Raw genomic sequence first — 18,642 nt, 5'->3', positions numbered from 1 at the left:
TCTTTTTTTCTTCTCACTGGGCTATTCATGCACACAAGAAATCTATTCAAGTCAGTGTAATGGCCAATCTCTGAGCCTGTGCATGGTTGTGTGAATAGTGCTGCCTCGGCTCTACATCTTCTCTCTGCCTCTCATGAGTGTGGCTGGGCTTGTATTAGTGAAAAACACTTTATCTCAAGTGCAACTGTGGCGAGCACTACAGTATGTAAATCAGACTGGATTAAATGCTTGCATGAGTTGAGCTCGATGGCACCAATCAGCAACAGCTACCAACCAACAGTTTTTTCAGTATAATTTCTGGTGATTTCACACAGCCTCTCCTCTCCTGTCCTCTCCTCTCCTCTCCTCTTCCTCTGCTGCTTAGAGATATAGAGTCAAAGGGATGCAAATCTACCCACTTCCTTCCTCCCCTCCCCCATTTGCAAACACAGATAGCCCCAGGCCAGTCCCAGGCCCTTCTATATGCAGAACCAGTGACAGGAGTTACACACCATCTCCCCCTGTAACAAACTGTTCACTCCCTAACAAGCTACGAGCCTCACTCTCTCTGGACTGCATGTATGAAGCAGTGTGATTGGTTTGGTACGGTAATAACAATACGGGAATAGTGTGCTGGCTGCCCCCCTCCCTTTTGCATGTGGATCTTTACCGCCTCCTCTCTCCTTCCCTTCCCTGCTCACCTTTTGTGGGTGTATGAGTGTGTATGCTGTATCTGTGTATGTGTGATTGTGGACTGTTGGCTCCAGGCTTATTACTTTAAGTTGTCTCCAGCCCCTGTGTTAATCCCTGTCTTCTTCAGGGAGGGATAACAATAATACAACAAGATCCAGAGGTACTAATGAAATCCTATCAGGTTCCTGAGCCTGAATGTCAGAGAGAGAGGGAGAGAGAGAGGTGAGGAGACTGAGAGTGTATGAGGTATTGATTGAATAGAGACCAAAGCGAGAGAGAGAAAGAGGAGGGACTGAGGAGGAAGAGAAAGGGAAGGAGTAGAAGTCATGAAGAGAGAAAATAGTCACTGTAGAGAGCCTGAAAAAAACAAAGTGAGAGGGAGGTTTGAGGGTAAAGTAATCAGAGAGAGAGAGAGAGTGAAAGGAAGGAGAGAGCGGAGAGGATTTATACCAAAGAAGAGATTAAGAGTGGATGCGAAAGTTGGGTATGAGTGGAGACAGAATGTTTTCTCTTCGGTGACTGAGCATGCGGCAGCTAAAACACATCAGGTCTGACTTGAATAGGTTTCAAAACCCAGACCAATTCCCCGGCTGCGTCTCCGCCAGACCCACCATTCGCCCCTGGGATTGAATTAGGCCTGCCCCATTATACAGTTGCCATGGGGACTCTGACACCTCCACTGACGAAGTGAGAGCCACGCAAGGCTGAGTTGCTGATCAGAATGTGTGTGAGTGTGTGCGTGTGTTCTGTGAGCATGCACATGCATTTGGGTCTGTTACTGATATGTGTGTCTGCTCACTTCAATATGGTTGTGACTGTAGACACCACTCACAAATTAATAGACAGGTTGAAATAATAGGTGCCTTTTACATATCTTCAGCTAATAGAAACATTCAATTTTTATTCATAAGCCCTTTGCTTTGTTGATTTGGGTTTTATTTGCATTAGCTATATGGTAAAATCAAAAAACATAAACATATACATATTATGTCGCTGTCCTGTTAAAACCAAGTATCTCCAAATAAAAACTTTTCATGAGTTAAGAAAAACAGCCTGGTTCAGATAATCAAACAGGATTTAAATGGGGTTTTTAAAGATTATTTATTACAAGAAGGAGAAGGAGTTTCTCAACTCATAAAAAAAAAACTACTTAGTCCCTCATTTTATCTGGAAAAATAAAACATGATCTAATTTGGAGATACATGGTTTCATTGGATAGCAGCAGAAAGTCACTCAATATCAAGGCAAAATCCACAAAAAAAAAAAAAAAATACAAAGCAAAGTACAAAGTACAACAATCACAAAGCAAATCAAGAAAGAGGAAGACTGTATGGACACATCCTCGATTGGTAATGTTAAACAGATCGTGTTTACAACAAATGGTTCCTTACAAACAAAGTACGTATCAAGAGGACAAAAGTTACTCCAAACATTCACAATGTCTCAAGGAATTACAGATGAGATGTCCAAGAGTTTTCTCATTTGGTCTCACATTTCAAAACCAAGTTTTTCTGTGACATAACAGAAATCAAATCATGTCATGGTGGATTTTATGCTCTCCAGCCTCTGAAGCTGCATTAATCACTTTTTGCTCAGTTGGGGACAGAAGTACAACAGACTGAATATTACACACATTTTTTTGGCCTTATAAGGTTGAAATGTCTACTGTGTTAAGAAGAAACTGTCTAATACCCAGTAGTCAAGGAGCTAAATTACTATTCATTCCGAATTCTGAATGTTTCTGGCCACGTGGCAAATGTAAGTCGAATGTTTTCTCTCCTTTTAACTTTGTTTTTGTCTCCACCAACTCCTGAAAATAGCTCCTGAGCTAACAGCTAACTTTCTAGGTCTGTCATTTAGTGTTGGGCAGGTAGTGAAGAGTGTTTTTATCTTAGCTTTCTGGCTGTAAACTGCTTCCTCTTGGAAATGGGGTTGTTGAGAATGACTCAGAACAGCAAAGTTAAGTCCTGTAAAACCAAAACAATGAATTGAAAGAAGCTAGGACACTCTCTAGAGCTGAGGGGAACTGCAGAATTGAATGTGGGTTTATCGCTGAGACTGACCCCTTTCAAATGCTCAGGTTCTTTTTGTATTTTTTGGACCCATTGTTCATACAAAAATATTGATTTGTGGAGTTTTAAGAATCAGCTTTTTGGCCAATGCAGTGCTGATCATCTCTGCTGTTTTTTATTTGTTATCTAAAAATATCCAAGTCTCCGTGAGGATGTGTAGTTGCTCTGTGACCAAAATAAATAATACATTGGACAATCCAAAAACAGGTGTAATTTATTCTGCTAAGTTTAAGTCAGGATTCAAATGTCGGACAAAACGAGGAATTTCGGTCTCTGAATGAGTCAGGTATAAATTTGTATTTCCAAGACCCTGTGGCATGCAGACACAATTTTCAGTTTTCTTTCAGAAACATTTTGAAGATTATCTATAGAAACTTCAGATAAATTTCAAAAATATTTCCATTGTATCTAAATTTATTCTTGTATTTATTTATTTCTCTAATTGTACTTGTGCTCCCTGGGGAATCCAGTGCTAAAGAGATCCCAGTTATCCACTTATACACACACACACACACACAAACACACACACACACACACACACACACACACACACACACACACACACGCGCGCGCGCACGCACACACAAGTGAATGGATACTGAAAGCAGATACCTTGTCTGTCTCCTCATATTGGAATTTTGTCACCAACGCAGTTCTAATGGACGGCCAGAGAAGGATGCCACCCACAGCACCATCTGGCTAATGCCCCATCCTCTGCTTATGAATTACACTAAATTGTGCCCAAGAGAGAGAAGCCACATGTTCATTATGAAAGCTGCAGGGGTATTAGAGATCCCCTGAGTCGCACCAAACGAGCTGCATGTCACAGGACGGCATGACACACAACATGGTGCCATGAAGGGGGGAAAAAAATACAACCTTCTCCAGATTTAATAGGATGCATTCATCAGGCAGCCTTGACTGAGTTCTGACAGGGTTGGTTTTCTGTTGTTTCAACAATGATCAACTGTTCTGTCAGAGCAGAATATATACAGTATGGTTACGCTGTTTGCTAAGGCATGCTGTTTCACAATCCTTTTCTAGGAGGCACTGTGGGTTGGATGAAATCAAGAGAAACTGCACTGATGGATGTCACACCCAACACCAAGTGACACCTGGACCTAAAGTGAAACACGGTGGCCATTTTGTGGCAAAATGCTTACAACAGCAGCCAGTGTACGGGAAACACCATTAGGTGTCTTTATCTGTGTCTAGACCATCATGAGACCAGCATTACAGCATCTGTCAGTCCCTGCAACCCCCCCCCCCCCCTCTTGTACCATAAAAGACCGGGCCCCCTCAGTAAAAGAACCGAGGCCGGAGAACCCAGTGGGGACCCATAGGAAGGTATGGAGAGAAATAAAATGCTCTGTTTTTTGTTGTTTTTTTTTCCATTTCACCATGGTGTGTGCCATGCATCGCCATGCAGGCAGATGGGGGAGGTGGAGGTGGAAATAAAACATGCATGAGTCGCCTGCAGCCCAGGAAAATAATTACTGTCATTTAGCAGACATGTAGAGGAAAGCAGCGCAGCCCAGTCTGCCCACAGTATACCGCCACACCGCCTGCATACCGATGAACTGGAGGGAAAACAGAGAGGGAGGGATGCACTGAGTGGGAGAGATTGGTGTGAGAGATGGCTCAGTGTTTCCTTGTTGGATGGTTATAGATGCCGTAGTTTATTTCTGAGATGTTTTCATATGTCTCTTACAGTTGACACAATCTTTAAACTGTTGCAATCACAAATGATTAAACAAAGAGGCTCCTCTTTTCATCCGTCTCTCTCTCACAGAAGTACCAACAAAGCTCAGTACATCATGGAGCACTGTTCTGGGTCCAGTCGTATCAAAAGACACAAGAACCTCAGCATATTTCTCCAAAGATCAGAGAACAAGATTTGACCCTGGTGTCCTGGCTGAAGCTAAATCATGTGCTCCTTCTCTCTCTTTGCCTCTGTCAATCATCTCCTTTCTCCCTCCTCCGCCTCCTCTGTTTTCTCTACATCTGTCCATCTCCTTCCTTTCCTCTCCCTCCTTCCCTTCCCTTTGCCTGGAGTCAAACCACAGCACAAATTTATAGGAGGTGGAGGGATGCCAGTGGAGGTCAAACGCATGAGTGGCTCCCTGTCTGCCTCCCCTATCATTCTTTATGGCTGATCTAGTGGTGGAGCCTTCATTACCCTGAATTATACGCTGCGATTATTACCTCTCCCCCCGGCCCATACAGGACGGCCCTGGCCTTATCATCTTATCATCTTACCCAGGAGGAACGTAATGTGGGGAACTCTCGATATATAGCACAACATCTGCCTCCAGCCCGACTCCACTGCAGATCTTTGAACTTTACATCCTCACATCCACAGTATGTGATGTATGTGCCGTGTGACTGGGATCACAGGCTTATTTGTGGAGAGCTATAAAGGACTGCAGAGGCATGCTGTCTGATTGGGGTGTGGGCATTCCATGTAGCTTGACGTTGTATATATTCTGTTGGTATAATTAGACTTACTGATCCCTACACGATTGAAAATAAAAAACGTTTTTTACCCTGGAACTAAAGCAGAAACTGTTCTGGGTGCTGTTCCATGTCATGTAACTTAGCCTGTCTGCTTACTAGAAGCTCGACCACACCTCGAATATGAGTGTCTCCAATGTGATTAAAGTATTTGAGAGTACAGCCCACATTTTGTGAAAGATTTTCCCGCTGGCCCCTCAAAAGCAGCTTCCACATGCTTATTTGTAGTCTTTTTTTTCTTCCCATCTGTTTTTGATGTTTAAGGGAAACCCGCCGATGACCCAACTGCTAAGAAATCTGGTTACTAAAGACTCACCCTCATTGTTCTCGATTTTTGATCTTCTTGGTACAAATTATATCCTGAAATTCAGACAGGAGAACTCACCTAGTTTGGACTTATGTTTGTTGTTGCTCTTTTCCTCACCAGCACGCTGCCATTACACAGGTTTATTACCAAAAACTGAAGTGGCAGTGTGAAGCCTGATAATCTGGGAAATCAGCAGGGTGTTCGAATAGCAGCGAGCTCTGGCAGTCTCGATATATTGTACTTTTTCACAACTAATTTTCGAGTGGGCACACTGAGAGAACCTTTGCTGTATCATGGTGCAAATATCAATGCAGTCGCAGAGGGGGGTAGCGGATAGGGACCAAGTAACAGATATACTGCAGCAGGCTTCATCATCTGAGCTACAAATCAGAAATATATCTCAGGGAGTTTGCAAAAGTTTTGCCTTACAGATTTCTTCCTGTAATATCAAACCCACAGAAACAATTCTTTTGTTCTAGTCAAGTCTCAGTAGTAGCAAATGCACACCAGGTGGAGCTGAGAGTATGGTTATATTGCTTTTTCCACTTGGAAATGTGTCATCAGGCTGGAATTAATAGTAGTGGAAGGAAGATTCTGATATATGAAAACAATTTAAAAATACTCCATTACAAGTTAAAGCCAAGTAACAATATTGTGTTTTTAATATTTTGTCCACCCCATTCATATCAATGACTAGATATTAGAAACACCTCTTAGTTCAATCCAATACAATTCAGTTTCAATAAAACTGAACAGGACTGCTTTAATGGACCGTAATAGTTTTAGCTAGCTATACCTAACAAACTGGCTACTGAGTGTTCATATTACTGAGTTATAATCACTGATGCATTAACATATAAGCATCATTTTAATGTTGCTGCTAGTCCAGGTGGAGCCATGTCTAACTAGTTAATACACTGCTGGGTAGTTTAATATATAGCAAATGGCTGAAAATAGTTCAAGTGAAGTGCTCATCTGTTAAAGAAAATTACTGAGCCTTTATTAATTTGTGATCGGTTTCTAAAGAATTATGTCCTCATTAGGAACCACAGGACTTGGGCTGAGTGCCACAGACACGTTGGGGAAGTCAGAAAGTATTGAGAGAAGAGCTAACACATTGTTGGTGTCTCTATTTTCATGGGACTTGTTGACAATAAGAAAATGCAGAATAATGCCATACTTATCCTTTGAAGGGGCACTCCACTTAATTTTGCGCTTCTATAAAGTTGGGGGTTCCAAAGAGTAAGATTAAAAAACAGAATAGTCAAAACTGATACAGCGGAGGCCAAGAAATCTTAACTTTTAGTGCGATTCAAACTCCCAAACACCGGGTCTAGCAATTCCCATAATGGTTAGGCAACTAAAACAGTTGGTTAAACTTATTTCCACTATGAAGGTCAGACGTGTCAAACACCTGTTCACCACCCTCACCTTCTGAACCCTTACTTTATGCTTCTCTCCATGTAGGGCATGCTGCCACTCGCTTTTGTCCTGAATGTGGTCACTGGACGTAAATCATGGCTTACGTTACTGACCTATAGGAACTTAATTCATAGCACACTGGGCTGGGAAATGTACAAGTACTTCAAAACGGCATTCAAGTACACTATAAAAAATATGCAGTACCCTCTTCTTCTAGCTTACTTCCAGGGAACATGAGACGAAAGTTGAAAGTGAACACGGTAGAAGGCCATGTAACACATACAGATCGTCCTCAGCCATCAGCTCCGTCAGTGGGCACGATTACAGAAGTTGTTGTGCTGTATCATGACCTAAGTGTAAGTACAGAATCAGCGGGGGGTCGTAGACAGGATTTGGATGACACACACAAACACACACACACGCGCGCATATAGACACACACACTGCCTCCCCCCAGTGTGCTGCTATATCAGGCAGCCAGGCAGGGAGTCAGGGAGCAGTAACAGGGCTATTAGGACTCCCAGGGACCCTATCGATCTCCTCATTGATCCTCTCCTGCCTCGGCTGGTCCAGACAACTGCAAGGGTTTATACAGCTACTACAGGAAAGAGCAGTGAAACACTACAGACAAGATCACATGTAACGGCAGAGGATGGACATGGTAAGAGTGGTAGGAGAGCCACTTAGAGGAAGATATAAAAAGACACAGAATTGGAGTGGGAGTCAGAGTTTGAAAAGTTTGAAACTTTCTTGCCTTCTTTCCATCCTTTCCTCCCTCCTCACCTACTTAGAAAGTCCCCCTTTCTTTCACAGTCCTTCCTTCCTTCTTTTTCTTTATGACCACGTTTTGAGATCACTTTTTCACATACATGAGTCGCACTTGATATTCAGTAGATCTTTTATATATAAATGGATCTTCAAAATGATAAAATGACACCGTGGCTAGAGAGTGAAGTGCATAGTTTTATAGTATTACGATATTATCCAACACTTGGGGATGAGGAGATTTATAATGTGTGACAAAATGGGGAAAAAACGTCCCCGACCACAATCCCTAGTATGATAGAGCATCATGGTTATCAAAACCAGGCAGGTTGGAACCTTCACCCTGCCTCCAAACGGATCACGTTAAAGTTACATACAGTATGTGACTAAAGGACTGAGAGATACTTTAACCCCACCTGATGAAGCTATCCAATGTGATGTGGTAGAAGACAGGGATTTTTTTGTTTTGTTATTTGCATTAGATATTCCCATATTAAATTGTTTTTACCTAGCAGTACAGCAGGGCTCTTGCTCAACAGCCATTGGAATTGGTGAAAGAAAATAATGCAACATTGCCCCCACTGGACCTATGACGGTACTACTACTGCAAATGACTATTACGTTTACATAAGTGGACCATGCACATCAATTAGCCTGATGGCTGTGTACACTGGATGATCATCTAAACAATCTAATAATTGATATCCACTCAGTCTTTGTGTGTCTTCTGCCCAGATCTGTTGACCATAAAACAAGTGCTGAGTGTGCAGTCTGACCCTGATGTGTATTAATGACAGAGGGGGTGGCAGGTCCTCATCATGGGCCAGCTGATTAATAACTGGCCCTTCACTCCTTCCCTCACAACTAATGGCTCTCTGTCTATAATTATCACTCAATAATGAGGTCTAAAAGAAGGCAAACGTGTGTGTGCGCGCGTGTGTGTGTGTGTGTGTGTGAGAGACACCAAGAGAAGCTTAATTTGAAGGTTTACAGATGGCTCGTGTAGCAGACTGCACATTAAATTTACTAGTTGTTTACATGTGCAAAACCTCCTGCAATGATGGAATGAAGCTAAGCTAATTTATTCAAATACTGTATTTAAGTGCAAATTTCAGATACAAGTACTTTACTTGAGTCTTTTCCATTTCATGCTACTTTATACTTCTATTCCACTACATTCCAGAGGGATGTGTACTCTGTTACATTCATTTGACAGCTATAGTTACGTTGCAGATTAAGAATTTATATGAAACGAACATGATGAACTTATAAATGTCAGTCATTGTTATGGATTACACTACCCAACAATATATAAAATAACTCAAATTAGCACCACCTCCACCAACTTCAACAGTAATACGTTACTTACGCTAGATATCAGTGCGTCAGCCTTAATAGTATTGTAATAGTACATTCTCTGCATAATGAATACATTTACTTTTCATACTTGAAGTACATTTTGCTGGTATTACTTACTTAAGTGACATTCAGTGCAGGAGTTGTATGGGCTATCTTTATATTGCAGTAGTACTTCTAAAGGATATAAGGGATCTGATCACTTCGCCCTTAAAGGGTCAGTTCACTCAAATTAGAAGAACACACTGTTAACAGTTTTCAGATGAAACTACTTTTTACCAAACAGTTAGTTCCTATTGAGAATTTTTGGCTGTGTGTTTTGTGGATTGTCCAATGTAAGGGGACACTGTTTCTGGAGAAGAAATGTTGCTATTGAATGTTTTAAATGGCATTTTTCAGTGCTGTGAGATTCAAAAACGAAACTAAGTTTATTCCCCTGAACCGAGGTTGAGGCCAAAATTCACAATACTTGGACAAATAATGATGAATGATATTTTTTCATGAACAAATTCCCAGTACAAGTGGACAGAAAATGACAGGATAGATATTTGAGGAATAATATTCAACAAATGTCCTCGGCCAGACCCAGACTGGGGGAATTGTGGTTCATTGTCGGCGCCTTAACGCCGAGGCCGCCGCGGTTTCCCAGTGCCTGGACAAATTATTAACCACAACTACAAAAAGGTGACAAAGGAAAAACCTGAATAAATGAGTTAAAGAAATAACTAATGCAGAACCTTCCATACAGGGTATGAGGTGCGAGTGAATGGTCTGATGAATGTGAAAATGATGTGAGTCATATGCTCTGGCCTTCGATGTTACAAGATCTCATCCAAGCTGAGCCCTTAGCGTCAAAGTGTCAGACAGCGCTCTCCACCTCCATCATACACACAAAATGAAAGAACATCTTTTAGAAGAATGGTGTTCATACCTCTAGTATAGCTCCACAGACTCGTACAATCTTGTGAGGAGTTTAAAGCTGTTCTGGAGGTTCTTGGTGACCAAAGTGAAACACTTCACTTTTTTCTTTTCCTTTCTTTTGTTATCAAATCTGTATGGGTGGATACTGTTAGTTGTATATGATAAAATACAGTATGTTTTCTTCTTTATTTAGTTTTTTTGTTTGTTTATTTGTTTTACGTGTGGCAGAGACAAATGAATGTGTGAAAAACAGGGTGTGTAATCTTTTATGTACTATGTGGAATAGCTGTAAATCTTTAATAATACCAGAGATAATGTCAACTAATCTGTTAATGATAGGGACCTTCGTAATGAGTCAGCTGTTGTGTCTGGTTACGAGGGTCCCTATCAGCTTTTCCTTGCGGTTTTCAGCGGTGTGCCGAACAGGTGTGTGTCAGACCAACCAAAGTTCCCCTCCGATGTGGGCACCAAAGGCCCAAAAACACACATAACTCACACACATTGATTTTACACAAATAAAACAAGCTTCTAGAGGAGAGCAGGAAAACGCTTCGATATAGGATTTCTCACCTACAGTGGATCTGTTGTAATGACACAGACAGCGAAATCCCCATGAGCAAGGGTGCATTCCCAGATGAAAATTACACCGCAGCACACGTGCGCACTTGTTTCCGATTACCTGCTACTCTATATACGTGCGGCATGTTGCAGTGTAATCTTCCTGTTTTTAAGACCACAGTTTATTTTCTCTTACAGGTCAGCTCATTCATGCTATCAGTCCAGACCATCTGTGATAAGAGTCCTAAAAATACACTATCTTCGGCACAGGGACATGTTGCTAACGTCATTATTATCATCTTCAAAACAGTAAAGTGCCTGTGCTGTTGAAAGTGCCACAGTTTTCCATCTCATATTACATCAGAGTGCTGAATGTGTAGATTAGCAATAAAGATTTGTAATCGGCTCAGCGAAGTGCTACTATTAACACTCATTACTCTGTAATTCCGACCTATTAAAAATACTCTATCTGACGTGGACATCAAACAGAGTGGTGTGTTAACCTGTCAAAAAAATATCACCGTGGTGCAATATTGACCTCAGGGGATTAACTCCACATTGATAAGATGGATTAGGTTCATAAAACTCTTACAATTTCAGAGTGCCAATAGGAGCTCTGATGAATGTTCTGCATTCATAACAAGTGCTGAAGGGGTGTGGATACATTTCATTCATAACACCATTCAAGAATAGACTACTGTACCATTCATGATGAGGTGTTATTAGAGTTATGATACTTAAAACTAATAAATAAAGAGTTAGGTACGCAGTAGAGTCTGTAGGTCAAGGGCAAATAGAAAGGAGAAATAGTCACGGATGCCATGCAGTAGTCTATAATGCTGTCTTTGATTTAATTCATCAGTTTTTGCATCCTTTATAAAAGGAGCCAAAAATTACTTAGCTTTAACTAGTTTAGGGGGGTGTCTGCAAAATTGTACATTTGCCATCTTTGCAAAACTCGGGCATTGGTACATTTAGAGGGCAATTCATAAAATATTGTGGATTACAAATAAGGTTTGTCTGATGTCTTCATAGATACAAGCATTTGCACGAGCCTTAGCAGCTTCAAAAGCTATTTTGTTACACTGAAAACACAAATCTGGTGCATGTGCTGATAAAATTATCCAAAGCCTTCGCTGCAGCGGTTCGTAAGTAAAACTTAAGACTCCCATAGAAAATGTAAGAATTGTGGTTTCGAGCACCTGACCTAGTACTAGGTGTGGCCTGCCTACCCCAAAGTTTACCATTCAGCTTCATGTAGCAAGGAAGGCACAGTTTCACTGTATAGTTTGAACATTACAGCTTGTTATAAGCATCAAGGCCAAAGTACGTGCAGAGCATTCATGGAGATTATTCACTGAATAGGATTTGCATAATCTCAGATTTTAGAGGAAAGGGAAGAAAAAAAATTAAAGATTCAATTGGAAAATGAGAGTAAATGAGAAAATTCACGTTTATAGAATTGCCAACAAATACATGAAATCATTATTATAATAGAGCCAATCAAGAGCTTTCCCCTAATTTAATCGTGGGGATTAACCTAACTAGATGTAAATTCATCTTCTAAGATAAATCTTATAAATAAAAAGAACTACATTCATTATAATGATAAATTCGCAATGTTTAGGGAAGCAAATAAAATGTTTTCAAATTCAAACTGTGCCAAATTATCTTTTTGCGCACAATAGTAATGTATACAGGTAAATACATTTCCAGGTTAATTAAAACAGATTCATGGAAAAATGACCAAATTACCAAAAAACCTTTCCACTGTGTTGTGGCTCACATAAACTGAGAAAAATGTTGTGCAATACTGTACCATTTTTATTAGCACAGAGTGCAGGCTCGCCGTCAGCTGTGTGACTGGTAGTGATGATAAAGTAGCATCCACCAAATCAAAATGTGTCTGTCCTCACATGGACATGGACACATTACTGGCTCAAAATCTATTAAAACACAAATCTTTTTGTTCTTTTTACATGTTTGCAGGATTTATTTACTTCATTCACGTGTGGCAATTTAGAAAACTACTGTGGTAGAATGAAAATAATGCGTGCAATGGTTAAATCCGAGCTAGCAAAAATATTTGAGAAAGATTAAAGGGAAGAGAGAATATTTCGTGCTGCACACTTGAGGAGTTAATGGCCCATATGTAACATGGCTTGTTATAATGCCAACATCTGGTAATAAGTTTGGCCTAAATAACTGGGAACACTTTAAATCTGTCCACTTTATCTAATTTCTCACGTGTAAAATGTTAGTTAGAATTCTACAAATGGACTATGGTGCAGGGTATCGTTTCAAAAAGGGTAAGAAAAACTGTCATTGCAGATAGAATGACAGTAATAGTTCTAACGAGTCACCTTTTGTCATTATTGGTGGAAATATCTCATGTATTCGTGTATGACAACTTTCAGAATACGTGGCACTGAGTGCATCCAGTACGTGAGCACATGTACAGTATTACGTTTTGTCCAACCATTTTGAACCATAAAACCTTAAAATGAATCAAAGACTCCTCATTAAAGGTTATGGTCATCGTCAGTGAGCAGTTCAACCAAAGTGCAATTTGTTTTTCTCAGATTTCAGACAGTTTAATTGGAAAGATTTGTACAGGACCTAAGAGGTTAAAGTATTTAACAATAAAAAAAACAGAAATTAGAGAAAAGCCAGTAAAAAAAAAATTTTTTTAATTTTGTGTAACAGATTTTTTTTCCGTATTTTTTTATGCCCCTAGCCTTCAGGTGACCTCTCAGATTTATGTCATATTTTCCAGCTTTTACCACCGAAGGATAAGCCGACTGGTATTTTCTTTTTCCACTTGTAACAGTAGAAACAACAGAAGATATTGAGATATGGAACCCACACCTCTCTACGATCAAGTTCAGTCTGTTGTTTTCTTATCGGCTCTCAGCCCCAAGAATTTTCTCTATGTTTTTACCTTTACCAGCCCTATCTCGCTCATCCTTCTGACCCCTGATTAATACTGTGTTAATATACAACCAAGGAGGCAGGAATATTCTGGCCACCTCCCCTTATTTCTGAAGAGGCAGATTCACAAACCTTCAACTGCAGCAGCATTTGTTGGCTTTACATTTGGAGAGGGGATTTATTGAAGTTATCGGTGACTCCGGCATTGTCTCATCCTGCACTAAATCCGGCACTAAAGGCAACAAACTACAGGACTCCTTAAATACCTCCTGCCTGATACCAGTGTCATCAAGACTGGTGAAGGTATTTCTCTCCATCAGAGGACAGAAGAAAAGGAGAAAAAAGGCAGCTGGAAACCTCAATTAAAAGGCAACAAGTGACTTAAATGATCATGAATGTGAAGAAGCAGCTGTGGTCTCTGGCCCGTATCGTCATGCCTGGTGTGGGATTTGTGTTGACGTGCATTGGGGCCTACCTGGTGTCCCTTCAAACGGATTACAAATACTCTTGGATGGTCATCCCAGCCTATATCATGATTGGCTTTGGCTTCTTGGCCATGCTCATCGGGGTCTTCTGGACCATCTGCCTCAGCATGAAGAGTAAGATGTACCAGAGAGGAGGACATGAACAGCACATGCACATTTACAGTATTGAAAGGTAAAACCGCCTGCGAGCACTGGTACTAACTCTTTCAAAATGTTTTCAGGAAATGGTACTAAAAGGGACAACACTGTCATTCGATAGGTGCTGAAGAAGTGGATTTCAGTAAGCAAGCTTACATATCAACCGCTGTTAAAAACATGGAAAATTGCCTGGCTTTGCAAAATCTAGAGCGTTTAAGCAATTTTTTTTCTGAGTAATTGAATTACTTTTGCATAATAGTTACTATAACAATATAAAACTAGTCGACTGGAGCTTGGATAGTGTTTGCTTTGTGGAGGAAACTACAGGAAAAATGTTTGCTTTTTATTTTAACATCAAAATTCAACAAAGTGAATTTTTCACATACTATTTGTGATCTATCTCGATTGTCTTTTCAACTACTACTACTTTTACGCTATTTTAAGGGTGAATGTTTAACACCTGGCCTGGGACAACAGATGAAGATTAGCATTCCAGATTAGCTTTGGATCTTTTTTCTGTTGATAAAATCTTGTTGATAAATGTGCGTTGTCCCTGAAAAACGAATGAAACTAAACAAAACTAATGGCCCTAATGTACTCTTTTCCTCTGCAGACCGACCTCCTTTCCTCCATCATATGAAGAGTCCCAGAGAAGCCAATTCTCTCCCGATACAGTCCCTGAGACCGTGGTTGTGGTCGACGGGGTGGATGTTGTGATGAGTCTCGCTCCTCCACTGTACAGCCAGGACAGCTCAGAGGCCCCAGACTGCACGTGGAGCTGGGAGCCGCCTCCTCGATACAGTCAGGTTGAGCGTTTTCAGCAGGGACAGGCGGATGCAGAGGAGCGGGGGGAGGCCTCGTCGGTCGGAAGAAATGTTTTTGCCTAACTGTCTGAGAGAAAAGGGAGAATTGCTGATTGTAGAGAGGCGTGACTTCCAGACTGAGCCAGGAGAGAAAAGTTCCAAAAAAATGGGAAAGGGCTTGTGTGGTTGGATTGTTCGGCTGCCAAATGATGGACCACAGAGGCGTGTTGATACCACCTTTGTGCTATGAACCCGTGCCCAGTGCTCTACCTCTGAACTCTGAACTAATTTTTGAACAGACTGCTAACAGGCCTGTTTCAGCCCCGAGGTGTTGAGGTGCAGCCTGTTCAGTTAAACTGTTTTTTTGGTGATGTTACTCAAATGGTTTGGTCTCTGCTTTCCTAGGAGGAGCAAGGATGAGCTTCACATTTGAGTTGCAAAGCTGATGACAAATAACGGAGGACAGAATGAACACGCTTGGATCCATGGAGGTCCGAACTGACAGACTGTTTATTTTTACCTGCACTGTAGTTGAATTTGTACACTATTCAAATTTTTTTTTACTGTGTGTATAGAAGTCAATGATACTACCCCTGTTCGAGGGTAGTTTGTGTTATGGAATATAAATGTCAAGGTGCTAAACCTGTACTGTGTCATTATATTGCTTTTGCTCCAAATGTTTCTTTGGTAGACTTGTCTTTCATTATGAAATATGAAAATGTCTTTTTGAACTCTTCAAGACATTTTAGAACAAATCTTCATAAATTAGTCTTTAAGAAGAAATCGTCTTACCTGATATGTTTTCAAAATAGGTGTAATCAACACTCAGAACTGTATTTTTTAAAGTTGACTATATGTATAGAGCGTTCCTACTTGAAAATGTCTGACAATAATGAATCTGTATTACACTACAGTAAATAGTGTACAACAGACAACGTGCAACAAATGTCCCCAGTCTGAGTTGAACCAGGAATATTACAATTACACGGGCAGTATCTCAGATCCTTAGGCCACCACAATATCCCATATGTTAGATTTTTATGCCCAATTCTATTTTTAATCTCTGAGGATGAAAACCTCTTTTGCAATGCAAACCTGGTCAAGACAGCAGCATGTAAAGTTGCTGAAAAAACAATACAAAATCAGACAGTGGATTAAAAAAAAATACGAAGATAGATAATAATACTAAAATTAGGCTAAAAATGAGGATTTGTCAAGTAAAATTCCTTTTATAGACGATTCCAAGTGGCTGGAGCAGAAAACATTACGTCATTCTTTCCAATCCCGGTCTTTACATTAAGGACAGCAGATAAACTATGTGTCTGGCAATCTGAGCTAATGATTACAAGATGGACTTTGTGAAATAACTTTGCACATATGTAATGAACGTCTGACCAGAGCGGCTTTGTAAATAATAAAATAAACGAATAGCTCAGTGGACATAGGAACACAGAGCACAGTGAGTTAGTGGTCTTTACGTGGTTTAAAATATTTGCCACCAGCACGGTGGTCCATTAAGTATATTTGTATACTATGGCTCTTACTGAGCCCAATAATGTCTTTGACTGCTGAGGCAAAAAACATCTGTGCTGAATTTGTACATTTCCTATGTATGACATCGTGAGATGTCCTAACAAGCTGTTTCAACAGATTATGTGTACTCTCGGAAGTACACCTGACAGCTCAGTGGAACAGTTCACCACAATAAAAACACAGGTGGAGCAATAATGTTCTGCACTGGCATGCACCTTTGCAGCTTCACAAATGAAAAGGGCTGGTTACTGACACTATCTAAATTTAACAAGTACTTTAAAAGAACGTATTTAACTAATCATGCCCCTACCTATTAGACACTAGCCTCTGAAACATGGACAGTTTCAGCTCAAACCTAAACCGTCTTCTTAGCTACAAATTCAAAGGTGACAAACTGGCATTGATCCTCATCCAACCTTCAGAAATAACCCCTGACATTATAAAACAGTTGGATGGGGCAATAACCTGTAATGGCTGACAGGTAATGTCTGGCTGACTGAGTGAACACATCCTTGCGGATATCCACTGGCATATCCTCAACTCATAATGATGGCAATCAGTGTGTTTATGAGTTCCTGGTCTCTGTGTCTCATTCAGGCCGTATAAAGATCAACCCTCTTCATTTCTTATCACAACACAACAGCTTCAACACATTTCACACTCTGTTCAAAGGCAGGTGCTGTACTTGGCAAACAAAAGCCTTTTTTTCCTCAAGGATGTTCAATCACCACGTGATATACAGTATCAGCACAACATGGTGTTCTTAATTATGAAGCATTTGTTTTAATTAAAATCCAAAAATGCCTGAGGGCAACAAATCCCACTCTGATGTATTTTTATTTGTCCCCATTAGACTTGTCCAATTCGATTATTAAATGCAACCACTACACACAAAAAGTTTATTTGGATTTAAAAAAAAAAAAAAAAAAGAAATAACAAATTCAAATATGGTTATGCAGCATTCCCAAAGGCCTAAATTGAAAAATTAAAGAAAAAAAAAGTAAAATCATTTTAAAATCTATTTTTTCTTCATTCCTTGTCTTGCTAAGGCACCATTATTTTACATTCTGAATACCATGTCCTTAGGTAGTAAACATGAGTGTGACTACTCCCCACTTCATAGAGCAAGATATGCTTTAACTTCATTTTATATCAAACATTGTAATTCACTTCACTATTTTATATTAGTTGTGATTAATGCCTGTTTTATTTTACACTTTGACAAAATTATTACTTCTGCATGAAATGGTTGGACAAAAAAAAAAACCCACTGTGACTTAATGTATATGAGAGGATAGGTACAAGCAATATGAAAAGTGAAAACTTCACTGTTGTACAAAAACAGCGTGGATTAAAAAAATGGACAACTTCTTTTAGGCTCCCTTAGTCAATAGCTCTTGACAAAAGCATTAAAGGTCAGTCTGCACATTGAAAACTTGTTTGCTGTTTACACATTTTTCATTACTTATCCCTAGAGATAAATAAATAGCCTCCCTGGTTTAGACACTGACACTTTGCTAAGTTTTCAATAGCTGACAGATCATATTGCTCAATAAAAAGTTGAGAATAGTGTGCATTAATTTTATTTTTGAGAGATAAACTCCTGCGGTAAGCAGCCCCCTGGTTTAGTCGCCCTTTTAAAGACAAATAAAAAATGAAACTGAAGCTACAGAGAAGGCATTTTAAAAAAGTCAGAAAAGGGATTTTCGTCTGTGTGAGCAGGTAGATGAATGCGCATGTGTGTGCGTGCAGGTGTGCGTTTTCCTGCTGGCTCATGTGATGACATTTGGGCCACGGCGTCCTGTCCTCTCATGGATGTTGGAGATCTTCAGGGCAATGGCAATGAGAGGACCCAGCACCACCTGCAGAAGGAAACATACGGTACATGGCTCACAAAACATTTTCATTTCAATGGTGACTCAACAATGACTGCGGATGTTGTGAACCAAGTGCGGAGGAATGTTTGAAATTTGAAGGTGCTTTTTGTGTATTATATCAAATTCAGGGGTTTGTTATTGTTGTGTCCCTGTCTTTTACTTTGTGGTTTTTTTTGTACTGCGTCTATGTATTGTTTGCATTGTTTGCAACTCTGAACAATGGGTTTCCTTCTTTGGATAAGTTGGATAACTTAAATTTGATTTGATTTTGATTTTCTTCATAGCAGAA

At 40.1% G+C, this 18,642-nt stretch overlaps 2 protein-coding genes across 2 annotated transcripts in view; one reads left to right on the top strand and one right to left on the bottom strand.

Annotated features, from left to right (window-relative positions):
* Window positions 1-13,908: 13,908 nt before the first annotated feature.
* On the top strand, window positions 13,909-15,027 carry LOC120804935 (transmembrane protein 252-like). The gene is made up of 2 exons (XM_040154677.1): window positions 13,909-14,174; window positions 14,754-15,027. Exons 1-2 carry the CDS (start codon window positions 13,909-13,911, stop codon window positions 15,025-15,027), a joined length of 540 nt encoding a protein of 179 aa, XP_040010611.1.
* pgm5 (phosphoglucomutase 5) overlaps window positions 15,011-18,642 on the bottom strand; it is a 29,765-nt gene continuing 26,133 nt past the window's right edge. Inside the window, exon 11 of the mRNA XM_040155805.1 lies at window positions 15,011-18,338. Coding sequence (XP_040011739.1) covers window positions 18,249-18,338 — 90 coding nt within the window. The 3' untranslated portion in view covers window positions 15,011-18,248. The remainder of the gene's footprint in view (window positions 18,339-18,642) is intronic.

The sequence above is a fragment of the Xiphias gladius genome, chromosome 19, assembly GCF_016859285.1.
Source record: "Xiphias gladius isolate SHS-SW01 ecotype Sanya breed wild chromosome 19, ASM1685928v1, whole genome shotgun sequence".
NCBI classification, from domain to species: Eukaryota; Metazoa; Chordata; class Actinopteri; order Istiophoriformes; family Xiphiidae; genus Xiphias; species Xiphias gladius.
Note: the sequence above shows the minus strand (reverse complement) of the source record. Positions and strands in the feature narration are given on the sequence as shown.